Here is a 27,007-nt window from a genome sequence, read left to right as displayed (position 1 = left end):
TTGGTTCTTCTCAGCGGTTCAGTGATCCAAGGCAATCCCAACAGGCTTTGGACAGAAAATGCCATCTGCATCCAGAGAGAGAACTAAGGAGACTGAATGTAAATCAGCTCATCTTCTGTTCGCTTTCTTGGTTTGTTTTTCTTCTGTCATGGTTTTCCCCTTTTTTTCTGATTTTTGTCTCCCAACATGATTCATAAAGAAATGTATATTTTAAGAAGTTAACATGTACGTAAAACCAGAAAAAAAAATGAAACAGATTTTAAAAAGTAATTGATGCTGGATGGGAACCCCCAAGTCCTCCTGCTTTTCTGAAGAGTCTTTACAGTGCAGGGCTCTGGGCCTCAACCAAATCTCAGGCAAAACCAGGGTCATGCTTAATCTCCAACATGCTGCACTGTTACTGGTGCTCTCCACCAGGAGGACTGCCTGGGTTTTACATAGTTTCCAGGCTCCCACACCTGGAGGGCGACCCTCACTAGGGGTCCCGGACGTTACAGCAGGGGGTATTGGGAGACTGTCTTCCTTTGCCTCGACGGCCAACCCTGATTTTCTGCTCTGTAATGGGAGGGGTGGGACTGGGGGATCCCCAAGGGATGAAGTCCCCATCACTTGGTTACTGCCACATGAATTCTGGTTAGTGAGTATGGGGTGGCTGCCCCCCGCCTCAGGAAGCAAAGAGAAGGACCATCACTTTGCAGGCCAGAAGTCACGGCCAGCATGGAAGGCAACGGGAGACTCTGAGATTCATTTGCAAACAGCCTGACCCAGCCAGGGGGCCAACATCCAGAGCAGAATGGCGACCTGCTGAGGGAGGGGCATATGTGACTGCAGATCATCATGGGAGTCTGGGGTGGACCAGGCTGCCAGGATGAGGGCAAGTTCCCCCGGGAAGACTCTAATGCCTCTCCCTAGTACTGGAGAGCGTGACAAGCCGCTGGCTGACATTTCAGGAGGGCTGGGCAGCGTCAGCCACCAAGGCTCCTGCTCCTCCCCTCACCCCTCAGTCCAGGTTGGGGGTGAGGAGGACTCTATCCCAGTGGGGCTTCCTGAAGCTACTCGGACCCCAGTCGGGATGGCCTTCAGGCATTGTGATCGTGGGCATGGCCCTCCACAAGCAGACCTACCCCCTCGTGGGACCCCCCTGCAGCTCTAAAGTGGCAGGTCCGGTGAGCACCTCCACCCCATCCCGGGCTGTCGTGGCATAGGCCCGAGGCCTTGGCTCTCCATCCTGGTCCTGCCCACCTCACTGGCTCTGCGTGTCTCCATGTCTCCAGGTGCTCTGGGAGGCCCTACGTGACTCTCGGCACCGTGAGCCTTGAAGGGGGATCAAAGGAGGCCAGACTGCCTGGGATGGAGACACCATCAAACTGCCCTCCCCAGCTTCTCCTGTGCCAGGGGCACCAGCCTCTCCCCATCGGGGCAGCCCTGACCCGGCTCCCCTCGACGGGCTCCCCAGAGGGGATCATACTGGCCAAGGGAACACGGGAGCCCATTCAACTTGGAACAAACTTTTATTTTGGATGTCAGTCTGGCCGGTCCATGAATGCTGGTCAGTAACAACCAGGGCAAACACCTGGGGGGTGAGGGGGATGGAACCAAGACAAGTCTGGGGAGGGGCCTTGTCTTCCAGTGGGAAAGGGGGCACTAGGGGTAGAAGATGGAGGCTGAGGGAGGCCCCCTGGATGTGGGTCCTCCCCCATCTCAAGGCTGCCTCCATAGCTGGTCCCATCCCCAGACTGGGCATAGCAGAGGCACAGAAGTCCCTCCTGAAGCGCAGGCTCTGGGGCAAGCCATGGAGGCCTCTCTCAGCAGCCAGATTCCCAACCTGCCCCAGGAGCGGCCACAATGGGGACAGGTTGGGGATGCTGGAAGGGCGAGAGGGTTCGTATGGCTCATGAGAGCAATGGAAGCAGCTGCCTCACCCACTCGGGGACTGCATAAACACAACTCCCAGCAGGCTGGAGGCCCCCCTCTGGGTCAGAGTGAAAGGAGGAAGATGGGACTTCTCCAGAATCCCCAAAACCAACTCCAAGGGACTGGCAGGGGGGCTCACTCTGGGGCTGCCGAGTTGGGCTGAGGGGGTAGGAGGGATTGTCTCCAAAAGGGGAAAAATGGCAGCCCCCCCCATGGTAGGCCGAGGGACAGGCCTAAGGCCAATCTGCAGCCCTCCCATCTAAAGTTAAGCGCTTGGGGGTATTCCTTTTCCAGGGGAGGGGGGACTAAAAAGAGATGGAGTGAGGGCGAGGGGGCGACGCTCCCGTTCTCGCCCCCATTTCAGACAAAAGCGGAGGGCCAGAGGGGCCGCTCCTGCTGCTGTGCTCTCCAGAGAGGGGGAGGCTGGAGTGCGGCGGCCCCCGCCCCTTGGCCTGTCTGTCGGAGAACCCCTGAGGATGGCTATGGAAATGGCCGAGGCACAGAGGAGGGGGGAGACGGGCCTGCCAGCCGGCCTAGCCGCCTTCATCTTCACACACACACACACTCTCTCTATATATATTTATATATATAATAAAAAGGAATAAAAACTAAGGGCCCAAGATGTACAAAAATGTGTTGGGGAAAGGGGGGGCAGAGGGACCGGAAGGGACGTAGGAGCTGGTCAGTCCCACGCTCCTCCGGCCCCTTCTTGAGCTTATAAATTACAATCCCGGGGGGGGGGGGGGGGGGGGGAAGGCTGGAGAGAGGGGCGGGACACGGGTGGGGTGGTGACAGCTGCTTGGCTTTGTCCCAGGTGGGGGGCGGACAGAAGGGTCCCAGGGAAGGCTGGGGGGGAGGCAGGAGGGGCTCAGCAGCCGCTGGCCGGCATCACGCAGGCCCCCTGGGACTTGACTTTGTGCCGCTGGCCTCCCCGTCGACGGCCCCCGCTGCTGGGCTTGGGCTGCAAGAGAGAACGGGAGCCTGAGCCACGATGCGGGGGCGGGCGGAGAGTCAGGAGCTCCAGGGGCTGGCCCACGCCACCACTGGGCGACCACGGGCGCCTTGGTTTGCCCATCTCTAAAAGGGGAGGGCCCCTCCTCCTTTCACACGGGCTCATGGGAAGTCAAGGACACTCTTAACATGGGAAGGACCTCGCCTGAACTCCAAGGACCCAGAAGGACCAGTTCGAGAGCATGGTGGCGAGCCAAGCGCCATGGGGCACAGAGAGCCAGACGGGCAGGGGGCGATGGAGGCAGCTGCCTGCCCCCCCATCAGCTCCCCAATATGCACTGAATACCTTGGGCCCTTCACGACCCAGGGTCTCCTCGTCCTGGGCGCCCTGGCAGGGGAATGTCAAGAGAAGGGGAGAGAGAGGTGAGCGAGAGATAGAGTGAGCCCGAGAGAGGAACCAAAGGATGGTGCTGGCCCAGCGAGGCAGAGGCCTCCACAGCAATCCTCAGGGTGACCCAGGAAGAAAAAGGCAGGGGAAGCCACGGTGAGGAGGGAAGAGCAGAGGGCAAGCTGCAGAGGGTCTCCCTCACGGCCCACCCGGCCCCCCAGGCCTACCTGGGGCTGAAGGATGCTGGAAGGGGTGGGCTGGACGGCCCCTGCTGGGGAGGCTTCCTCTCCGGAGGGCGCCCCTGCTGCCAGCCCACTGGGCAGCCCTCCATCCTCTCGTTTAGTCAGGGGCCCCTTTTTTGTGGACTGCATCTTGATCTGCTGGGGTTTGGCGTTCATTGGGGAGTTGTTGGTGGTCTGGAGGAGCTGAGAGGCCAGGAAGAGAAGTTGGCAGCCGCCCACACTGGGGGTCAAGGGCGGCCCCAGAGGCCAAGTGGGAAAGGGAGCCGAGCAGCCCTTCCCGTCCTAGCAGTGGCCCGTGCCTTCCAGAGCTCCCCTCCTCCTCCTGGGCCCACCACCCTCCCCAGTTACAGGACACCCATCTTATCCAGGGCCTTCCCTCTGCACCCCCTGCACAGGCCCTGCCCCTCCCTTCCAAGTGGCCAAGTCACCAAAGGCCTCGATGTTTGTCCATCCTCCCCCCCAGGCCCCTGACCAAAGCCTGCAGTCCTGCCCCAATTTTCCCCTGGAGGGCGCAGCCCGCAGGACATATCTCCAGGCAAAGGGGGGGTTCCTCCTGGGGCAGTGGCTGGCTGAGCTACCCCTGGGCAGTCGGACAAAGCAAGGGGAGGGCAAGAGCCCACCTTGGTGATGGTGCCCACAGCTTTAGTGCGGCCCTCTCGGAACACCAGCCTCTGGTCTATGTGCAGGTACTCGGGTGTCTTGATGAAGCGGAAGTGGACCGTGGCCTTGTCTCCGGTGCGCAGACAGTCTTTGTCCATGCTCAAGATGGTGGCAGTCTGCCGGATGCTCCCACAATGCACTGCCACAGGAATGGGAAGATGCTCATCTTGGGGAAGGGGCTAAAGAGGGTGGGGGCCCAGATGACCTCGGGACGGACTAACCCTGGTACATTTGCTGAACAAAACCGAGCTGAGACAAACTGCATGCTCTGCCCTCCCGGACCTCAGAGTTCAGTTCAGGAGAGGGGCCGACTGAGGTCCATAGATGGGGGAGAGGAAGAGTGAGGTGAGACAAAGACTGTGCTCTTTGCCAGCTCTGAACGCTGTCCCCCAGCAACAGCAGCAGAGGTCCGGTGGGACGGGAGAGGGTGCTCAGGGCTGGGCAGCTGCCTGGTCACCTACCCATTGCCTGGTATCGTGGGCTGATGGTCGTGGGGTGATGGAGGACCAGGATCTCTGCCTCAAACTCCCAGGAAGCTTGGGGATTCAGGCGTGGAGACACCATGACCATGCCTTTCCGTATGGAGGAGCGCTTAATCTGAGAGGGTGGGGGACCAAAAGGAGTGCCCTGAGACTCCCCAAGCCAGTGCTCAAGAGACCTCGTTTTCCCAGAGAGCAAAGGCACTGAGAGGGGAGATGAGCTGTGCCCCGACCTTCCCAGGGCTCTTGGCCCATCGAATCATCCCCTGCTGGCATCTAAGGGCTGTCCCTGGCCTGCCTCAGCTGTCCCTCCCCGGCCTGGTCCAGGGCCCCCCTCTCTAGCTCTGCAGCTTCCTCTAAGGCTGGGTGTGAGCCTCCCACACCAGGACCAAGCCCTGTAAGCCCCCCAGGGAATCTCTGTCCTCTCCCCAGCCCCAGAGGGAGCTCAGGGGGACCATCCAAAACCAGGACTTCAGAACTATCTCAGTATCTCTGGGGCACTTAGGCCCACAGAGCCCTTCTCAGGACCACGGTGATAAACGCACAATATAAAACACACAGGGTGGCCACAGAAACCATCATATGAACACAAGGCTCTCAGGCGCCACGCTCAGGATACTACCTTCACCTAGGAGCTGACCCGGGGTGGGCCGGCCTCCGCCCGAGCCCCCGGCCTCACCTTCTTCAGAGCGAAGGAAGCCGTCTGGCCTCCGCGCACCTCCTTGACCGGCATCCTCTTGCGGTGGATGGACTTCACTGCGATGGACAGGAAGTTGCCCAAGGGGTCGGGGCCCAGCAGCAACGTGTCATTCAGTTTGATGAGGCCCCTCAGGGTGGTTCCCGACACCACGGTCCCCACTCCCTGGAGAGGAGAGAGCAGGCGTGGAGGCGACCCTCTTGGTCAGCCAGCGGGCACCCTCCCCGGCCCTCGGCCACGGCCCCGAGCCTCTCACCGGAACAGAATACGTGTCATCGATCTGGAACTCGGCGGGCTCATCCTCCCGGTAACTGGTGCGTGGGGACAGCAGGTTCAGAAACATCTTGAGCAGGTCTAAATTCTCTCCTGTAACATTGGAGATCTGGAATATGGGGCACATCCTAAGCAGGGAGTGAAGAAAAAGTGAACAGAGGCAAGCTGAAGTGGCCGGCTCCTTCCTTGGGGGCTCCCCTGGGCCGGACACTGGCTGCTGGGGAATGAGAGGTGGGCGCCAGGCTCTCTCTGTCCCGACACAGTCTCGTCGTCCTGGGGGGGAGTAGCCACGAGGGAGGGCCAGCACTGCCACGGAAGCGGCCCAGGCAGTCTGGAACCAGCCCCGCAGCTCGTGCCTTCCAGGGGACAAGCCAAGCTGCCTCCCAGTGCTCTCGTGAGAGAGCCGGGGACTCACGAACCACCGAAGCCAGATCAGTGTGAGTCTTAGCAGGGCCCGGCCGGGACGAGGCCCCCGGGACAAATGGCACCTGATTCAGGAGAAGGCCAGAGAAGCCGGGGGGATGGGAGGAGGGCCGTGGGGAGAGGCAGAACAAGGGCTATGGACACGGGTCCCAGGCAAGGGCCTCACTACCTCTCCGAGCTGAAGTTGGACGCGGTCACAATCACGTCGTCCTTGCTCTGCACCAGCACGGGGATCTTGCGGCAGCCCGGGGACTTGAGCAGGCGCTGCAGCAGCTTCAGCGTTTCTTAAAGGGTGAGAAGGAACAAAATGAGGCCTGCGCAGCGACCCCTTTGGCCGGGCACACTCAGCACTGGCACGAGCGGGAGACAGACAGATGCCAGATGGGCAGAGGAGGGCTAAGTCACGACGCTTAGAGTGGCAGAAAGAAGGGGCACAACTCCACGTGGAGGCCTGCCTGCCCCAGGAGAGACAGAGTGACTAAAAGAGACAAACTGAGAGCGAGAGGCAGAGGGAAGAAAGGGAGGGAGAGGAGGGAGCCCCCCGCCCCGGCTCCCTGCCCACCCATCCTGGTGCAGCAGGCAAGGGTTCCACATCAGGTAAGTCAATCCTTCCCATGAGTGGACAGCACTCGCAGCTAAGCGGCCCTGCAGCCACCCTGGTGACGGAGCGGGATGGGAGGAGCGACCCCTGGTACCAGCTCTGCCCACAGCTGGGAGAAAGGAAACCAGCCCCCCCACTGCCCCACAGGAGGAGGCCACGAATTTGGGCCCACCCTCCTAGCAAGCACAACCTCCCCTCAGACAGAGCGGAAGCTCTTTGCATGCTCAGCGCCCCTGTACACCTCCACCACAGAAGAGCACTGGGCGAACTGAGCCCAATGCAAGGAAAACCTTCCTAAAGACCAGCCAGCACCATCCCAAAGGAGGAAGTCTGTATGGAACCTGGTCAATAGCACTGCAGAGGGGATTCTGGGAAGTGACCCCAGGGCCTGTTGGGTGACCGGAGCTTCCCCTAGGAATAACTGGGATTTGTCCCAACAATGCAGCCACCCCTCAGTCCCCAGACCCAAAGAAGGGGATTCTCAGCCCCTTCCTCAGCAAGGCAGGCACCGGTCTGAACTACACAACAAGTCACAAGGGAGAGAATCAGAGCGATCCCCTTTCAGCTGAGGACGGGTTTGAGTGAGAGGCCTTGAAGGGAGAGGAGAGGGGGCGTACCAGCTGGGCAGGCGGGGAGCCAGGGAAGGGAAGCCCAGAAATCAGATTGAAAGGTGGCTTCTACATCCAGGAACCTGCCCCTCTTGGCCTCTGGCCTGTTGCCCCCAGTTCCACCGTTCAGCACCCAGATGGGCAAGTCACTCAATTTAAAAAGACATTTTTGGCCAAGGTCCAAACAAGAAACGAGGAAGATGATCCCAGCTTGCTGGAGGGAGCCAATGTGGGCAGCCCCTGGCAGAGGCCTCCACTGTGCAGAGACCTCCGTTACCTTGCAGGATGTTGGCGGGACACATGTCAATCTTGGTGACTACGACGAAGACGGGAACGTTAAGTGCCAGTGCCAAGCCCAGGTGCTCCTTGGTCATGCCCACAATCCCGGCATTGCTGCCCACCTGTCCCAGACAAAGAAAGGAAGCGTGAGTGGGAGGGAGGCCGGAGCAGAGCCCCTGGTCCAGGAGGAAAAGGAGGACGGGACGGCGGGGTGAGAGATCAGACATGGCGGCACCCCGGCCCGACACAGGGCCAGCCCCATCATCAGCATGAAGAACTCCCTCCACCAAAGCAGGGTGGTCACAGGATTTGGGCTGGAGACTCTCTAGGAAACTGCCAACAAAGAAGCCCGACGGCGCAAGCTGCAGGCTGGAGAGACCCAGAGCACCCGACAGAGCTGGCCCCCGGGGAGCTGCTCCTGCTGGAGAAAAGCCTCTCCCTAGTCGGTGGTGGAGCCGATTCCAGTGCCTGAGCATAGGGGTCTCCTGCTGTGCCGCCCATCCCTACAGCACACACTTACAAGACTCGTGGCCCCAACCAAGATGGCGGTGAGTGTCCCTGTGACGACCATGTGCACCAAGAGGCACGATGCCAAGAGGCATAAGTACACAAGAGAAGCTTACAAGAGAACCGACAGCAGGGGAAAGGTCTCTGGCAGATTTATAGTGAGACATGGCCGAGGAGGTCTGCATGGGCTGAGGGCCCCCACCTCGCCCCAAAGGGGGCCCCACATGCACCCACAGAATGAAAAACAAAGGCTCTGCGCTCCAGGAGTGACATTTTCTTGAAAGATCTTGTCTAAGGCCATCCAAGGTTGTAAGACCCTGCCTAAAATTCAGATCACACTCAAGTGGTCGGAAACCAGAACTCAGTGGGAAAGACTTCTCATTTTAATTCCAGATTAAAAGCAGCTTCCACATCTTGTTCCACTGGAAGTTTAATGGCCACCCCTCAGTTGGACAATGGCTGGGTAAATTGTAGTATATGAATGTTAGGGAATATTATTGTTCCATCAGAAATGACCAGCAGGAGGAATACAGAGAGGCCTGGAGAGACTTACATCAACTGATGCTGAGTGAAACGAGCAGAACCAGGGATCATTGTACCCGGAGACAATAAGACTATACAAGGATCAATTCTGATGGGCGTGGCTCTCTTCAACAATGAAGTGATTGAAGGCAATTCCGATAGATTTGGGATGGAAAGAGCCTTCCACGCCCAGAGGAAAAACTATGGAACTGAATGTGGATGAAAGCATAGTATTTTTACCTTTTTTGTTGTGATGGTGTTTGTTTGCTTGTTTTGTTTTTTTTTCTCATTTTTCCCACTGATCTGATTTTTCTTACACAATATGGCAAATATGGAAATGTTTCTAAAAATTGCACCGTTAGTGCAACAAGAAATTCGGTTCTGCACACATATATTGTATCTAGGATAACAACATATTTAACATGTATGCTGCCATCTAGGGGAGGGGGTGGAGGGAAGGAGGGGAAATTTGGAATAGATATGAGTGCAAGGGATAATGTTGTAAAAAATGACCTATGCATATATACTATCAAAAAAAAGTTATAATTATAAAATTAATTTTAAAAAATAAAGTTAAAATTTTTTAAAAGTATACAATTAAAAAAAAAAGAAAAGAAAAGAAATTGCACCGTTAACCTATATTGGACTCGCTGTCTTTATGAGAGGGGCTGGAGGAAGGGAGGGAGAAAAATTTGGAACCCAAGGTTTTGCCAAGGCAAATGCTGAAAATGATCTGCATGTGTTCTGAAAAATATAAAGACATTTAAAAATATGCTGCTATTTTTGTTTTTCTTCTCAGGTTCTTTTTACCTTCTTTTTAAAACGGATTTTTCTTGTGCAGCAAGATAACTGAATAAATATGTAAACATATATTATATTTAACATATACTTTAACATATTTAACATGTATTGGACTACCTGCCATCTAGGGGAGGGGTGGGGAGGAGGGGAAAAGTTGGACAGAAGTCAATGTTGAAAAATTACCCATGGACATGTTCTAGCAATAAAAAGCTATAATAAAATGAAAACAAATTCTGCTAATAATCCTTCAAAATAATTGATTTCCTATGTCACCTGACAGACTGTTTTTAGGTATTTATAAACCCAACTGAGGTTTCAGAAAGCTGGCAGCCTGAGGGCTCAAACAAGGGGAAGGAAACCTTTCCTCATCACGGGTTACCAAGTGAAGACCGATTGGACGGGTTACCAGGCTGAGGTCACATGCACGGCTGTTCTTCCCCAAGAATCTGTGCTGGTGAGCTATTATAAACAGATGCTCACTTAGGGACCTGCTCCCATGGGCAGCAGGACAACGAGGGACGGCTCCGGGGAGGGCTGGCCAGCACATGCTCTGCCTTCCAAACCGAATCTTGTAGCCTCGTTGTTTATGAGGCCGAAAATCTAACAGATTCCTAATGTCCACTACTTTAGCCACTTCAGACCAAAACCCCTCTAGGCTACAAGGCCCAGAGCTCTCCCCCTTCCCACTTCCTTTGTGTAAGACAAGCCTGGACATCTCGGACCCCTGCCAGCATATCCTCTCTTTTCTATCTGCTCCTGATCCTCCCCACACCCCCATGGTCCAGGGGCAGTGCTTCTCTCTCTTTATAGGCAATGGTGTGTCCCTGATAAGAAGCCCTAGGGTCCAGGTCCTCCAGGGTGACCTCTGTCCCCCAGACTCCTCTCTGGTGCTCACTAGCTCACTGAGACAGTCCTTGGACTTCCTGTGTTTGGAGTTCTCCATGTATAAAATGGGGACAGCACGCAGATTCACCTGAGATCCGCCCTTTCCCCTCCCATAGCCACGGCTCCTGACACTCTTCCCCACAAAGCCCTAGGTGTCCTGGCTCAGACAAGGTGAGCTCCGGTGCGATGGCCGCCACACTTACCATGAGCATGCAGAAGTCAGGCAGGTGGCCCGTCATGCCGAAGACCGTGGTCTTCAGGTACTTCTCGTGGCCGGCCAGGTCTATGAAGGTGATGACCTTGGTGGACTTCTCACAGATCTTGGTCCACTCGAGGCTGCCCCCATGGCTGTCGGGCTTATTCACCACATTGCCCTCGCTGTCAAAGCCCAGGATGTCGTTGCCCACGCTGCTGGTGCGGCCGGACTCCATCTCATGCTTGTGTCGGAAGAGCTTCTGCCGAGCGAAGCCGCGGCCATTGTCCAGCTCCCCGTGCGTCAGGACCCCCAGCAGCGTGCTCTTCCCCGCATCCACGTTGCCCACCACGGCAACCCTGCGCGAGGGTGGGAGGATGGGTCAGTGAAGAAAACACCCGTCACAGCTGCATCTCTCGCTTTGGCCTCCCAAGCCTCAGAAGGCCAGATCCTGGCTCAGCGCCAGCCTGGGCTGTGTGCCCACAGATGGGCCAGGTCCTGAGCCCAGCAGGATACCTCCTGGGGCTCTGGCCAGATGGATGGAGGGAGCTCCCGCATGGCTGGGCTCGGGCTGGCAGTAGCTGCTCCCAGAGGCCTCCCTCCCCCTTTCCTCTCCAAAGCCAGCGGGAAAACCCAACATGAAGTTCCCTATTCGCCCTTCGCTCTCACCCTGGACCTCCCCTTCCCCAGCCTGGTCTCACTGGGGACAAAAGGACAAACGTTGGGTTCTCCCCAGAGGGCCCTGATTGTTGTTCCCACTCCTCCTCATCTCCTGGCTCCTCCAAACCTAAATCCTGATGGGAAAATTTGGGGATAGGAGCCTGTCCTTTCTCTGCTGGTCTGCACCCTCCTGCAACGGGCATGAGCTAGTAAGTGAGGGAAAGTGGAGACCAGCCAAGCCTGTGGCATGTGCCAGGGCAGGTGGAGGGAAGGCCTGGGGAAACCTGGGGCGGGCTAGCCTGCTCACCTGACCTCCAGGAAGTCATTATCTCCAACCCGCTTCCGGACAAGGTAGTCCCGCACTCGGCCACCAGCCTCCTGGTGCTCCCGGAGGAGGATGACATCGGCCTCCATTTGCTCGGCCATGCTCTTCACGGTGGCATACGAGGCCTCCATATCGGCCTCGCTGAGCCCGTACTCGGTCCCGTCTGCAGAAAGGTACTTCCGTTCATTCAGAGAATTGACTGAGCCCCTCCAATCCTGCCCACAGGCCTTCTGCACCCTTCGTGTCTCCTGAGCTGAAGCCTGCCCAGGACCAAAACGCCAGGGGTGGGGAAGCACAAGGGCACCTGGGGGTGCAGGTGGGCAGGGGCTTCGGCCTGGGAGCGGCTCAGGTGACGCCTCGGGCACGGAGCTGCCACAGCAGCCCCTCCTTCCAGACTTCCCCAAGGAGGCCGAGATGTCTGTAGGGCTTTGGGACTCTGGGCAAGCCTAAAGGAGCCCTTCCGTCAGGCTCACGTTTTTAATCTATGCAGGACTGCCGAGGAAGCCAGGTATAAAGGAGCACAACAGGGAAATATTTTCAAAATGAGCTCCAGGAGAGGCCTCCCTTCTCCTGGTGAGGGCCGGAGGGAGGCCCTGATGTGGGCGCCAACAAGGCAGTGCCAGGCTGAGCTCTGGCCTCTGCCCATGGTCCTGGGTTCAAGTCGGGGTAAGAAAGTAGAGGGAGAGTAGCCATTCCTGGCCCCTGGGCCAGCGCCAGAGGCTGAGGCTCCCTGAAGCCCAGCCTCCTTGCCTACAGTTCCGAGCGTGAGGAGGCAGCCTGACCTCAGCTCTCTGTGTCATTGCGGCTACTGAGCAGTTCCTAGGACCCTCGCCATGGGCCATAAGCCGGGAGCAGCTCCTCAGCCTGAGAGAGCCCTGCTTGCCAGCCCAGGCCCCATGTGCCCTCCACAGAACAAGCATGGCTCCCTCCCTTCTCCCAGCCCTGCCCTTATTCCCGTGAGCATCTCGGGGGCCACTAAGACAATGCGAGGTCAAGGGGATGACACGCTCACTTCTCAGAGAGCCCATCTAGGGCCTGCTCGAATCCTGGCTCTGCCCCATCACGGCCCTTGGCTCCTCTCCCTCTTGAGCTTCCCATGCCCACCCTGGATCCCCTCCACCATCTGCGCTGGGGGCTGCTCCATGTGTTCTTCCCCATTCCCCAGTCTTAGCACCTGCCTCTACTCTCCTTGTCTTCTGCCTTTCTTTTCTCTCTGTTCCCGTTTGTTTCTGTCTGTCTAGCTTTCTCCTTTCTTTCTGTTCTTTTCTGTCTCTCTCCTCCATTCCTCTCTCCATCTCTGCCTCTCTTCTTTCTCTTCTCACTGTTCCTGTTTGTTTCTATCTGACTGGCTTTCTCCTTTCTTTCTTTCTCTGTTCCTCTCTCCATCTCTCTCTGTCTTCTTTCTCTTTTCATTGTTCCTGTTTGTTTCTGTCTCTCTGTCTGGCTTTCTCCTTTCTTTGTTCTTTTCTGTTTTTCTCTCTCTCTCTTCTCTGTTCCTCTCTCCATCTCTGTCTCTCTCTTCTTTCTCTTCTCACTATTCCTGTTTGTTTCTATCTGACTGGCTTTCTCCTTTCTTTCTTTCTCTGTTCCTCTCTCCATCTCTCTCTGTCTTCTTTCTCTTTTCATTGTTCCTGTTTGTTTCTGTCTCTCTGTCTGGCTTTCTCCTTTCTTTGTTCTTTTCTGTTTTTCTCTCTCTCTCTTCTCTGTTCCTCTCTCCATCTCTGTCTCTCTCTCCTCTCCCTCTCTTCTCTTCTCACTGTTCCTGTTTGTTTCTGTCTGTATTTCTCCTTTCTTTCTCTGTTCCTCTCTCCATCTCTTTCTCCTCTCCTGCCTTTCTCTCTGTTTCTGTCTCTGTCTCCCTCTCCTCTCTGTCTCCTGTCTGGCTCTCTCTCTCCCCTCTCTCTTTCTCTGTCCTTCCCTCTGACTGTCTGCCTGCCTCTCATGCCCTGGTGAAAGGCCCATTCCCTCCCAGAGTTAATGACACAGAAAGAGCAAAGGCAGGCAGCCAAGTCCAGCATGGCGCCTGGATGTTGGGGAAGCAGACTTCAAAGAGAGCCCAGGTGGGATACCATGCTCCAGCTAAGGCTCAAGGCCTAAAGACTCAAAAGGGAGTAATTCAAATGAGGAAGAAGAACAGGAACTGGCTGGATAGACGTGTGTGTGGCCCAGGGAAATCGCCAGCCCCCCCGGAAGGCAGGGGGAAGCCCGGCCAGCAGGGTACCAGAGGGAGCTGGCCTGGACCACCACATGGTCTGGAGACTGTGTCAGAGGAGACAATATCGAAGCCGAATAATCAGGAAAAGAGAAAAGGACACAATTACAAGGCTGCAGGAACCCGCCAAGGGATAGGCAAAATCACCAAGAAAAAAAAAGAGATAAAGATAATCTGAAATGTAAAAGTCCTTACAGAAACAAGATTAATGCAATTAAGCCAAAAAAATAAGCGTCAATGGGAAGAAAAGCCTTCTAACAAATACCTTGAGCAGCTAACAAGTGTATACAACCATTCAAGGCAAACTGTTTCCTGGCGGCGAAGTGGTCAAACAATATGAACAATTCTCAGAAAAAGAACAGAAATGATTCACACAGGGCCACAGGAGAGAGCTCCAAATCATTAACAATGAGGAAAAGACTCAGAAGACCTTGGGTGAAATGGTGATGCTGATGGAGTTGTGGAAAGATGGGTACCCTGGTGCAACCATTCTAGAAAACTCAAAGTGACAGAGACATTCATACCCTGTGACTCAGACACCACACAACTAACTGGGTACCCCAACAAGGTCAGGGACCCCACCAAAAAAAGGCTTCAAATAAGCTGGGGTATTTACAACAGCCCTTCTTGTGCTATCGAAGAACTGGAGTGAGAGGGAAATGCTCATGCCCTGGGTATGGACTCACTAAGTGTGCCAGTGAAGTAATGAGGCAAGGGGATGGGGCAGGGCAGGGGACTATGCACCACACCTGCCCCGCTCCTTTTCAGAAGGAAATTCGTAGGCATCCACAAATGAGGAGCACCACATACACTGATACATTTATTTACACACACACACACACAACATTTATTTACATATATATGTATATAGGACCCATCTTGCTGATTTTTTTGTCTTTTTGTATTTTTTTTTAAATGGTTATAAGCAATGGCTTCTGGGAGCTAGAGATATATTGGGAAATTTAGGTTCTAAATAAAAGATATTGGACTTTCTGAATATCTTGCTTACTTTTTTAAATTCTGTTTTCCCCCTACCCTTTTAAAAATGTATTATGTCAGGGTTCACAAAAGGATCGTTGGAGTCCAGGAACCTGAGTGGGGGAAAAAATTACACCTTTAATTTTCACTAATGTCTAAGTGAAATTCGGTATTTCTTCCCATTATGAAATTAATTTTTTTTTATTCTAAGGAGTCACTAGTTTCCACAAGCTGCCCAGGAAGACCATGACGTAGAAAAGGTTAAGGACATTGTTAAAAGGGATGAGCAGCAGAGTCGATCATAAAAGTTCCCCTCTCGGGGCAGCTAGGTGGTGCAGTGGTTAGAGGACCAGCCCTGAATTCAGGAGGACCCGAGTTCAAATCTGGTCTCAGACACTTAACACGTCCTAGCTGTGTGACCCTGGGCAAGTCACTGAACCCCAGCCTTGGGGGGGGGGGGAAGGCAACATAAAAGCTCCCCTCTCCCGGAGATGATATGCTCGAATGAGCTAATATTTGTAAAGGGCTTAGCACACAGGTCTCTATTAGCTATTTTTATTATTATAAGAAAGCCTGGGAAATGTAAATGATGTAAAAGCAAAAATGGCAAAAGATCCCCTACAACTTAAAAGAACAAACTCACTTCAGAAGCGCCGAGGCTCCAGGCTCACGCCTGGCCTGGTTTGGACAAAGCAAAGGACAAGAAAAAGGCGGCTTCTTTATTTCTGGTTTGTCTCCAGCTGCGTTGGAGTGAAACAGAGGACGGTGAGGGGATAATGGCAAGGGATGATGGGGCAAGGTAGGATAGCGCCGTCCTGCGGCTCCTGTTTCTAAGCCAAGGAGAACAGTCCTTACACTGGAAACCACCAAAAGAATAATAATAAAAGATAAATGAGGAGGGCCCCCAGCTGTCTTTGGGGAACTCAGGTTGCCAGGCCCAGAAAGACTGGGAGGAGGTAACTGGGAGAGGGGCCACGGGCCAAAGAAAGGAGGCCCCTGACCCAACGTCCAAACACAGGGTCTGCAGACTCCGGGCCGGTGAGTCTGACTTTGGTTCTTAGAAGACAGACTGGCTCACTGCGAATACCTGGTCATGAGACACCAAAGACAGAGATTCTCTGGATTCCAGCAATGCACCTGACATCCCAACTATGCTTGTGGAAGCCAGAGTGACGAGACTGAGAGGGCTGAGCTCTATATGGAGGAATGGCACACACGCTTGGAGTGCCCCAGTCTTAGCAGTGACTTGGACAAATGAATTCGGAGGGATCAAACTGAGCCGTCCTTGACCCTCAGAAGGCAACAATGGTAAGACTAGCTAACATGGCCAAGGAAGGCCCTAGAACACCCTCTTAGTGGAGTCTAATGACACGCAATCAGAACAAATAATAATTCCAAGTACGTGATGGAGGAGAAATGGAGAGGGAGTGATTTGTCTAAGAAAGATCAGAAAGGTTCCAAGTGGACTGCAAGCTACAAGGGTCACAGCCCTCCTCAGGAGCCAAAAGGCTCCCCAGATTATGGGCATCGCCTGATGGCAGAAAGAGGTGGCCACAGAGGACAGGGGGAAGGCTGGATTCGGTGCCACATTTTAGAAAGGCTACCAGGTCCAGAAGCAGGCCCGTGTCCCATGAAAACCCACAGAGAGGACCCGAAGAGTGGGAGAGCTGAGGCCTGGTCTGTTTGGCCTCCTATGCCAAGAGCGGGGGCAGCGGGGAAACTGCAGCATAAGAAGGGCCAGCCTGTGCAAGAGGCACCGGGCTCATCCTGCTCACCGGCCTCAGCAGGCAGGGCCCCCTTCAGCCCCAAATCTAGGATCCAATGGATTTATTTATTCATGCACTCATTCAGACTCAGCAGCCAGATCTGGGCTAAGTCACTAGGTCAAAGAGACAAAAGGAAAACCACAGAGGTTTCCTCCTCGGAGAGACTGAGACAGGGAGGAAGTTGGGAGCTCTTCCAAACAATGAGCACTCTCCCAAAGTGGATGGCCCATTCGCCACCTGGGAAATGATCAAAGAATATGAAATTTTCAAAAGAAGAAATTCAAAGTATCAAGAGGCAGATGACAAAAATTCTCCAAATCCCTATTAAAGAAACAAATAAAATAATTTGTGGTTCCATCTTGTAGATCAAACTTGTAGAGATGGCAGAAAGGCACTAAACCATGGGTGCCCTCAAAAGAGATCTGAAAGAAAAAGGACCCCAGCGGACACAGGTACTTAACGGAAGTTCTTTTTGTGATATCCAGAACTGGACCCATGGGATGCCAATCACTGGGGAAAGAGTTATGTTAAATAAATTAGGGTAGGGTGTGTGTGATGGAATTCTGTTGCAAAAGAAGAAATGATAAAAGGGGATGATTTCAGAGAAACCTGGGAAGGTTTCAAATGAACTGATGCAGAGTGACTCAAGCAGAACTGGGCAATGTAAACAACAATAACCCCACCAAAAGAAACTTTGAAAAACCAAAGAACTCCCACCTCATTGATGAAGCAATATGCCATCATCCCCTAAGAAAGAGGTGATGAACAAGGGACAAAATGAGACCCTTGTAGGAATTTATTTTGCTTGACTCTACTGATGACAAAGCTTTTTTTTGTTTGGGTTTTTTTCTTTGGTCTTATAAGGATTTGGCTTTTTTATGAAGGGAAGGGAGAAGAAAGAGTGGTTAGGAAAATGTCTCCCAAACCAAAAAAAGGGAACAGAGGAAGGTCTGAGGGAGTTCTGAACCAATCCTGCACGAGAGCACGATTGCATCCTCTCTATTTCTATACTTCACATGGAAGCACTCATTGTATCTGGTGTTTGTCCAGAATAAAAGAGAAAACATGGCTCAGTTTACAATGAAATTCATTTTTTAAAAAAATCTCTGCAGCAAAGAAGTGCAGCGAAAGCCGTGGCTGGAGGGAGGCCTTCGCTCAGAGCTGATCCCGACCTGGTCCAAGACGTTCTAGAGGGAATTTTTTCAACTCTCTAATTCTGTTTACCCTGGCAGCAAATGACATTACCTTGTTTATTCTAGGCCCAGCAGCAATGTCACCATTAATGTTTGCAAAGCCTCAAAGCTGGAAAGAAGCATAGAGGGCTTCTCCTAACAAAGTCCACAGCAGCCTCTGGGGACAGGCCCAAAGGAAGGGCAAACCCAGCTCCTGCCAGCCTCGCCTGTGCCAGGGGGATGGCCCTATGGTCTGGATACTTCAATGACCACTGGGCCGCCCTCCCCTGGTTCCTAGAGCTCAGCCCAGAACCTGGAACTGTCTCTATTACCTGTTGAGTTCACAAATGAATTCACCCTGAAACCCTCCCCGCCCCCAGATGCTGGGGGAGTTACATGGTCAACACCAGGCTCCCCAGGGAAGAGTGAGCCCAGTCTCCCTGGCGCCTGCTGGCCCTTCGGTGAGCCGATGACTCTTGTATATACTCACCCCGTCATCATCCCTACTCTAATCAGGAGCGACCCCAGCAGCTGAAGTAGGGAGGCAGAGGAAGAGTCAATGACCCAAACCTCAATTTCCCCATCTGGTTAAATGAGCAGGAGCCTGCCCCTCAGGGCAATGTGCTACGATAAACTGCAATGACTGCTTTTCTCCCTCCCTACCCCTCTTCTGCCCAGGCACACTCCTGTACCTGCCGCTCTCCTCTGCCCCTCCATAGGTCTGGGCAAAGATGCCCAGGAGAGGGACAGCCAGTCTAATTAGAGAGGGCAGCCTGACTCCAGAAGCCCTGCTACAAAGGGCCCTACAGACATACCCCACAAAAGTTTAAACGCTACTGACTCAGCAGCCACTGAGTTCCAGGACCAGAGAAGCACAACAGCCTTATCTGGGCGTCACAGGGAAGGGGGGACAAGGCGTCCCATCCGTCCTGAGGCCGAGCAGATGGAGGAGACACGGGGGCCGGTCGGAGGGGCCTCCCGGCAGCCGCTGCCGAGAGCCACAACAGCAAATGCAAGCCCAGGGGGCCCTCTTGAGCCCAGGTGCCTCCTCCTGACTGACCACCCCAGCTGTCCAAAGTGGAGCGGGTCTGAGGCCCTGGGGCTGGCCTCCCTGGTGGGAGGTTCTCTTAGCACAGTGCTCCAGGCCTGAGCAGGAGAGGGCCACCCTAACCGCTCACAGATTTGGACAAGACTGGAGAAGGGAGACATGAGGGGATTTCCTCGTTCTTTACAAAGCACAATGTGATTTCCATCTCAATGCCTTTGCCCTTTACCCCCTCCCTTCTCACTTCCAACTAAGAATCCTTAAGTTTCCCTCAAAATGCGGCTTGGTCATCTGCTGGCAAGGTCCCTCTCCCCACAAAATTACCCTATACTTGCTAGTCTACATTGCTGCCTCTTCTCCCGGGCACCCAGCCCACTGCCAACATGAAGAACAAAGTGACTACAGGATGCCAAGGAAGGGTCCGACGAGGTGGAGATTCACTGTTCCGCCCTGGGAAGATGACCAAGTTCTAGGGGTCTAACTGAGCCCAGCCGCTCACTCTGCAAACTCAGTCAGTCAGCATGCATTCATGGCTAAAAACAGGATGCCGCCAACCGGCAGTGAGCGTCCACTCGGGCTCTATTCTGCATAAACGGGCAGCAACCCCTGTGGGAAGGGGGCCGGGAAGGTGGGCGGAAGGGGCAATGGCAGACCGTGAGTGGTCCTAAGGGAGTTGGGGGAGACAAAGAGGGAGAGCACTTCAGGCAGGGGGGACGGAGCCACAGGGGGTTACCCGACTCCCACACAGAGTCACCTTCTTGTTGGTGGTACGAATCCCAGTCCTTTCCCAGGGTCCAACAGACACAGCTTGATGAGGATGACTTAATGAGTATTTCACCACCATATGGTGTTTTGGGATTGAAAGGACTAATTAACTGTCTGACGCCAGGCTGGAAAAGACCATTGAAAAGCCACATGAAAGAGGCAGAGCACTGTGATCCTGAGGCCTGGCCCTTCAAAAGGCTCTCCCAACACTGGTCTCCCCCAGGGATCTGCCCCAACTTCCCCATTCTTCACAGTTTCGTCCACTGTCCCTGCTAGGAACACGATTCCTCCGTCTCTGCCTCCCACTTCCGTGGGCCCCAAGCCTGGGGCCTGGCCCAGTCCCGACACACAGTGGGCCTTCCCAAATGCGAGATGAGCAAATTTCCCAGCAGAACAATCCAAGAAAGCTCCCGAGGGAGGGAGACAGGGCAGGCAGATATGGAGGCTGCATGGGAGGCAGGAAGGCAAGGCTGGCAAAATAAGAAATGGCCCACAGTAGGACAGGAAAGAGGGGTCCTCAGAGAGAGAGGTGGCAGGCCCAGGGTCCTCTGGTATCCGGGGAGTGACATCATCTGTGCACTTCTGAAGAGTCTCTGTTCATCGCACGCAGCCCAGACCAGAGAGAAGGATTCACTAGAAGTAGGGACAGAGCTGGCAAGTTCTGGGGTCCAGTCCCGGCTCACGGGACACCATCACCAGCTATTTCCAGACCTAATTCTGCATGAGGATTCACTTGTTTGTTAGCAAGGATGCTTCTAGAGGGAAGGAGTGCTGGAGAGAGTCCCGGGCCACCGGCTGGGACGGACCAAAGGGAGCCAGCGAAACATTGAAAACGGCCGACAGCGGAGCCGAGGGCCGGGCTGGGACCGGCTGCTCCCCTCTAGACTTCCAGCATCCTCCTGTCTGTGTCTCCCCTCCAGAATCTCCTGGAGGGAATCAAGCCTTCTTTCATTCACTTGATTCCAAGCTCCATCCCAGCAGGGACCCCGTCTTCAACACAATCTGACACAGCAGCAGCCACTCCAAAGACTTGGTGAACGAAGAGGAGAATGTCCCACTCTGAGCCTCCTTGGGCAAAAACCAAGGCTATAAATGAAGCTGCTCCTTTAACAAGGCCCCCGACCTCCCGTCAAAGGCAGGTGAGCGGCACATGGCAGGGCTGGACCTGTTTATGGTCACTGGAGCCAAGATGCCAGGGAGGGTTGAAGGCCTCCCAGCTGTGACCTCCCTGATCCTCCAAAGGACCAAGGACTACTTCTAAGGAGAGCCACACGCTGGGGGGGGAGCAGCCCTGTCCCCCGAAGACCACAAACCCCAATTGCTCACCCAGCAGGCTCTAACAAAACTCTTCTCTGGCAGAGCAAGGTTCATGGGCAGCAAGCAGCGGAGAACAGGGGCCTTGGCAAGAATGGGGGGTCAGGGCTGGTCTGATTCAGTCAGGAGGCGCCGGCAATGGTTGGGCCCAGGATTTTCCTTGTCTGAGCTCACAGGCAGAGTAAAAGAGATCAAACAATCCAGGCTCAGAGGGGAGCCATAGTTGGGGCCCGGCGTCCCATCACTCCTTGACCTCTCCCCATATGGCCACAAGCACACTGGGAACAGGAGGGTTTCCCTGTCGTCTTGGTGGGGAGAGAAATGCATCCGGGACATCATCTGAAAACTGCCTTTCTCACCCCAACACTAACGAGCCTCGGTGGGGAGGACCGCGGAACCCCACACTCCTTCCCAGCTTCTAGCCCACAATGACGGGGCACAATCAGAGAGCCATACGCGAGAGCTCTTCCAACGTGGCAAGTGAGGTAGCGGGGGAGATTTTTACTTGAAAGGAGACCCGGCAGACTACGAGAGGCTTCTGTGAGGAAGCTGCCGCAGAGCACCCTGGGCCACCCAGACTCGCACAGGACAGGCCTCACGGTGCCGGCCCAGCTCCAAGCACAGCCTGGCCACAGGCCGGCCCAGCGGAAGCTCGTCCTCTGGGGCCGTGCCGGGTGAGCGCCCCGGGGCATCTGGCCAGAGCGGCTCACAACGACAGTCTACTCAGACCCGAGGGGGTGGCGATCTGTGGCCGTGAAGGGAGCACTGCGGCCCTCTGGCCCAATGGCGTGGATCCCGGGAGTCTTCAAATGCTGAAAGGAGAACGGTGCTCACCTGATCCCTGCCCAATGACATATATGGTCTCTCCGCATCCCTCGTCCATCCTCTCCCACATCTGCCGGAGGAGGCTGTCATACTGCTCTGATGTTGGGCTCACTAGCACCAGCTAGGGGAGAAACCAGAAGGCCTTAGGATTCCCGGGCCCTGCAGGGCTGGCCCAGCCAGAGCTGGTGACCACACAGCCCCTCGCCCCGCTGCCCAGGGCCAGCCCGCCTCTGCCCTCCTCCTGGCACCCCTCACTCTGCTGCCCAGCTCTGCCCTTCCTGGTAGCACTCCTCACCCTATCTCTACCCTTTCTGTTGGTACCTCTTCACTCTGCTACTTATCCCTGCCCTTCCTCCTGGCACCCCCTCGCCCTGCTGCCTGTCCCTGCCCTTTTTCTCAGCACCCTCTCATCCTGCTGCCCACCTCTGCCCTTCCTCCTGGCACCCCCTCACCCACTACCCCAGGGTTGGCCCACCTCTGCCCTTCCTTATTTCCCAGCACATGGGAAGCGTCTCGGAGGGGAGAGTCGGGCCTCCATCTCCTACTCACACAGAAAGGGCTGCACCTTCTCAGCCTACATCACTCGAGGCAGGGCTGGCTCCTCCACCCACCCTCGGCCCAAATGCTCCATGCAATACAAACCCTCGAGAATCGGCCGACAGAGCCCAGGCCGGGGCACTGCCGGGCAGGGGAGCATTCCCTCCCGAGGGCCGAGAACCTCCACCTGCCCAGCTTAGGCTAGCTTCTGAAGCGCCCTACACCTCTCGATAAACTCTCTGGAGTGGCGCCGGCTCGTGTCTGGACCTCTGGTGTGGGGCACTGGGGGTCCTGGTCAGGAAGAACACGTGGCCAAGCAGCAGATGGGGTTTTGTTTGTTTACAGACCCATCGTGCAGGTAGAGTTAGGGCTTTTCCAAGTTTCTCAGCCAATAACACACAAGGACTCCTCTCTGGGAAGAGAAACAGCCCTTTGGGATCCTGAGCTGATTTACACACAAAGGTGCCTGGCTGTCACTTGGAAAGCCCATGTGGGCTGAGCTCCCTCCTCCAGAGGATCTGTCTCAACTTCAGAGCCAACTAGGGAGCTGAGGAAGCGAGGCCTGGCTGGGGCAGCACATGGGGGGGAACAGGGGTCACCCTTATGCTGACTGTTGACAAAGGTGTGTGTTTAATGTCAGAGACCCCTCTGCTTCCCGTGACCTCCTATGTTATTTTTGCATGTGTTGGGTCACATTATAGTTCAAGGCTCACTGCACCCACCAGTCATATACACATATTGGGAGGCCACACACTGCACAAAAGTCAAGTCTTGGGTGGGCTATACAGGTAGCATGTCTACCTCTGCCCTTCCTTGTGGCCCCCTGGCCCTGCTGCCTGCCTGGAACTTGGAAGGCATAGGAGGTGAGAAAGCGAGTTCTCTGGACTCGGAGGGGTCAGCCCTTCCAGTCTCTCCACTGGGTTGCTGGGAAGCTTGCTCGCTCGCTCTCCGTCTGTCTCATCCATCTCTCTGTCTGTCTCTTTCTGACTCTGTGTCCCCTTCTCCCTCTCCTGTCTGTGTTCCTCTCCTCCTCTCTTTCTCTCTCTCCAGGGCTTCTAAAATACTCATTTTATGAATGTGCTTCAAGATTTGCCCCCCTCCCCATTCTGTGTGAGGTAGGCCATACCCACATGATCACGGCTCCCAGAGGAAGGGGTTGGCCAAAGGCTTACACGGCTCCTAAATGTCAGGGTTTGGAGCCCAGGTGGCCCAGTCCTAGAGGAGGAGGCCGGGCCGGGGGGAAGGGGCCCACAGTGAATGCCCTGTTCCGAGCCAGGTCTCCTCCTGCTTGGTTTCTGGCCAAGACTCCAAAGCCTTTGAGATCTGTGAACAGCTACCAAAATAGGGGGGGCCCCCTCGGCCCCCCCCACAACAACAGCGCCCCATCAGGGAAAGAGAAGTGGTGGAAAGCAGAGCTTCCACCTGCCATATGCTGCTGCTCCTCGGCTGTCAGGTCCTGGGAGGAAGGAGAAGTCTGGGAGACCAGGAGGAAGAGCTCGTGCCCTGGGGGGAGGGGGCATTTCATCACTTCTCTCTGCTAAGGTGGGAGCTCAAACAGGGTGAGGGCCCAGGGGGTGGGGGGGAGAAACCTTGGGAGAAACCAGGACCCTAGAGCTGGCCCAGACAGGCCAGGTGTCATCACCGCACAAGCACAAGGGGCTAGAGGCAGGTGAGGGCTCCCCCTCCAGAGCATCCTCTCCATGATCCTCAAGGTACCCTGACTCCCAACCACAGAAATCGTCCCGCCAAGGAGCACCAGGACCTTGCCGGACGACTTCCCAGGCCCCAGGCCCGTCCAAGTTACACGGTGGGCCCTTGTCCGCGAGCGATCCCACCTGGCCGCTCCACCAACCCCCGGGAGAGGGCTGTGACCAAAGGGGCAGAGCAAGGGGGTCCCTCTGGGCTGGGCGCAGAGAGAGACCCCCAGGTCTGAATGGCAGCCCGGGTCAGCAAGGCCCCAGAGCTCTCAGACCTGAAAAGTGGGGAACCTCAGACCCTGCCATACCTGCTAGACAGGGCCAGCAGGGCCCAGGGTGGGGAGCAAGCTCAGCCAGGTGAATCACCGTCATTAGCCGGGGGCCTGGCCCTCGGGGGCCTGGCCCGGCACAAGAACACTCCCTCTGGGGCCCCAAGGCTTGGGCAGGGCCCCCCTCCACGGCCTGAGCGTCCTCATCTTGTAAAAAGGGGGGCTGAGCCGCTCCCAGGTCCCCTCCAGCTCCCCTCTGGGTCATCCCCCCTCCCCCAGCCTCAGTTTCCTCCTCTGTAAAAAGAGGAGCTGAGCCGCTCCGAGGTCCCCTCCAGGTCATCCCCCCTCCCCCAGCCTCAGTTTCTTCCTCTGTAAAAAGAGGGGCTGAGCCGCTCCGAGGTCCCCTCCAGGTCATCCCCCCTCCCCCAGCCTCAGTTTCTTCCTCTGTAAAAAGAGGAGCTGAGCCGCTCCGAGGTCCCCTCCAGCTCCCCTCTGGGTCATCCCCCCTCCCCCAGCCTCAGTTTCTTCCTCTGTAAAAAGAGGGGCTGAGCCGCTCCGAGGTTCCCTCCAGCTCCCCTCTGGGTCCCCCCCTCCCCCAGCCTCAGTTTCTTCCTCTGTAAAAAGAGGGGCTGAGCCGCTCCGAGGTCCCCTCCAGCTCCCCTCTGGGTCCCCCCCTCCCCCAGCCTCAGTTTCCTCCTCTGTAAAAAGAGGAGCTGAGCCGCTCCGAGGTCCCCTCCAGCTCCCCCCTCCCCCAGCCTCAGTTTCCTCCTCTATAAAAAGAGGAGCTGAGCCGCTCCGAGGTCCCCTCCAGGTCATCCCCACTCCCCCAGCCTCAGTTTCCTCCTCTGTAAAAAGAGGGGCTGAGCCGCTCCGAGGTCCCCTCCAGGTCACCCCCCCTCCCCCAGCCTCAGTTTCCTCCTCTGTAAAAAGAGGGGCTGAGCCGCTCCGAGGTCCCCTCCAGCTCCCCTCCAGCTCCCCTCTGGGTCACCCAGCCTCCCCAGTTTCCTCCTGGGGCCAGCCTGAGCCGGGTTTGCGGGGGGAGGGGGGGTGGGAGGGGGAGGGGAGTTGTCCACGTGGCGCTCGGGAGGGAGGCGCTCCAAGTGCTTATCTGGGGGGGACTCCCCTCTCCACATCCCTGATAAGCTAGCTGCCAGCCCGGAGCTGATGGGACTGACGCTTCGAGGGTGGGAGGCCCCGAGACGGCGGGGGATGAGGAGGTGCAGAAGCTAGGGTGCCCTTCCTCAGTTTCCCCAGGGCCTCAGTTTCCCGGGCGGTGGCGGGGCCAGAAGAGGCGCTCGCGGCGCGGCGGGGGGCCGGGAGGGGCGGGGCAGCGCACCGTTGCCATGGTGTCGCCCCCTCCCCCGAGCTCTTCCCGGCATGCCCCGCGCCAGGCCTAGGCCCCCCGCCCGCCCGCCCGCCCCGGCCGAGCCCCGGCGGCCCCCGCGCACCTTGCTGGTGAGGTCCAGCTCGGGCTCGCCGTTGAGCGCCTCCCCGTCCTCGCTGCAGTCCGAGTCGAAGCCCGTGTGGAGACGGGCGGCGGCGGCCGCGGCGCGGGATGCGCCCGGGGGGCTGGGTTCCGGCGCAAACATACAGGCCGGCACCGGCGAGCCCATCGGGGAGCGGCTTCGCTCCGCCGCCATCTTCACTCGCCTCGGCTGCCTCGCCTGCCCCGCCGCCGCCGCCACTGCCGCTGCTGCCGCCGCCGGCCTCCCGGCCCGCCCCGCGCCTGCTGCATTTGACTAATTTATGCACGGGCCCGCCCCCCGTCGCCAGCCGGTGCTTCTGCGCAGCCGCCGATGCCGAACTGAGCTTTCTGCGCAGCCGCCACCGGCCGGGGAATGGGAGATGTTGGAGCTTGGGGAGGGGTCAGCTCATGAATAATCGAGCAGTGGCCCCTGAGCCTCCAATAGCCGCCTGCGAGGCCGCGCGGGCTAAGGGGAATCTTTAATACCCCGAATCCCCCACAACAAACAATGATGGAAACGTCACACGCCTTTCCCTCGGCCTTCAGGAACTGTCTTCCCTCCAGCCCAACTACGTTCCGCCAATGGGAGTGGAGGAGAATAAGATGGAGGCCGCCTCCGACCAATGGGGACACGGGGTGGGTGTCTGGCCCCCGGCCGGGCTCCTCGGCATCGTAAAGCTTGGAAAGTTGCAACAAAATACCCAGTGGGCAGGCTGCGGGCCAATGATGGCAGCGGACGCGGCTCAGCGCGCCCTGGGCGGGCCCTCGTTTAAAGAGACGCTCAGGAGGCACTGGAGGCTGGTGCCAGGCGCCAGCTCGGGGCTGCCAGAATCTGCGTCTGGGACCTGGCACGTCGTGGGCCAACGAAAAGCACTGCAACAATTGCTCCGGCCCCGAGAAGAGAATGCCTTCTGCCCGCTGCCACCTCACTTGCTAACCATCCACTGTGACCCCCGGCTCACCCACAGATTAAGCACCTACTGTATACCAACTACCTTCGCGGCGCGGGAGATAAAGAGACACAATTTGAGCTTCACCCCCGCCCTACGCAATCGGTGCTGCCAATTCTCCCCATTTGCGAACGAGGAAACTGAGGCTGACAGCTGGTGTCTGAGGCAGAACTGTCAGCCTGCCTCGGCCCTCAGTGGGGATCAGAATGCAAATGACTGAGCGTTGTGGGGATCTGAGCAAATTTCCTAAATCACTTTATGCCTCAAGAGGGAAGGGGATAGACTCAACTGACTCGAAGGGCCTCCCCAGATTTAAAGCTCTACGTACATATCTGCCTGACATGTGCAAAACAACTGCGAGCTTTATTGGGAGGGAGGGGACCTGTCATCTCCATGTCAGGGAGCAAGGAATGAGGAGCTGGGGAGGAATCCATCATTTAACCTCTGCTGCCCGACGCTAACATCTCCCAGCGCTTCAGAGCTCCCCCCAAAGTCCGCAGCGGCAGTGCGCTCCTCCTCTCTCCTCATCCAGGCTCTTTGGGGCATCCATCATCCTGTCACTGGGGCTCAGGTCAGAGCACAAGGGTCCAGACCCGTCTAAGGG

General features: G+C 56.3%; 1 protein-coding gene across 4 annotated transcripts; it reads right to left on the bottom strand.

The window, feature by feature from the left end:
* Positions 1-1,492: 1,492 nt before the first annotated feature.
* On the bottom strand, positions 1,493-25,711 carry GTPBP1 (GTP binding protein 1). Of its 4 annotated transcripts, none has more exons than XR_012482841.1 (13): positions 25,437-25,711; positions 21,495-21,606; positions 11,391-11,571; positions 10,434-10,782; positions 7,514-7,637; positions 6,197-6,311; positions 5,588-5,732; positions 5,314-5,496; positions 4,617-4,752; positions 4,116-4,294; positions 3,481-3,678; positions 2,568-2,875; positions 1,493-1,644 (listed from the first exon to the last, which is right to left on the bottom strand). XR_012482841.1 is itself a non-coding variant. In XM_074271750.1 (12 exons), the coding sequence occupies exons 1-12, from the start codon at positions 25,626-25,628 to the stop codon at positions 2,783-2,785; spliced, it is 2,007 nt and encodes a 668-aa protein (XP_074127851.1). In that variant the 5' UTR covers positions 25,629-25,708; the 3' UTR covers positions 1,493-2,782. The 4 variants fall into 4 exon arrangements, 1 of the variants encoding a protein (XP_074127851.1); XR_012482842.1 differs by having other exon boundaries at positions 1,493-1,573; positions 2,641-2,875; positions 25,437-25,708; XR_012482843.1 differs by having other exon boundaries at positions 1,493-1,606; positions 2,673-2,875; positions 25,437-25,708.
* Between the last annotated feature and the right edge of the window lie 1,296 nt (positions 25,712-27,007).

This window comes from Sminthopsis crassicaudata, chromosome 5 (genome assembly GCF_048593235.1).
Source record: "Sminthopsis crassicaudata isolate SCR6 chromosome 5, ASM4859323v1, whole genome shotgun sequence".
In the NCBI taxonomy this organism is placed as follows: Eukaryota; Metazoa; Chordata; class Mammalia; order Dasyuromorphia; family Dasyuridae; genus Sminthopsis; species Sminthopsis crassicaudata.
The sequence above is the reverse complement of the archived record's forward strand: the minus strand, read 5'-3'. Positions and strand labels throughout refer to the sequence as shown.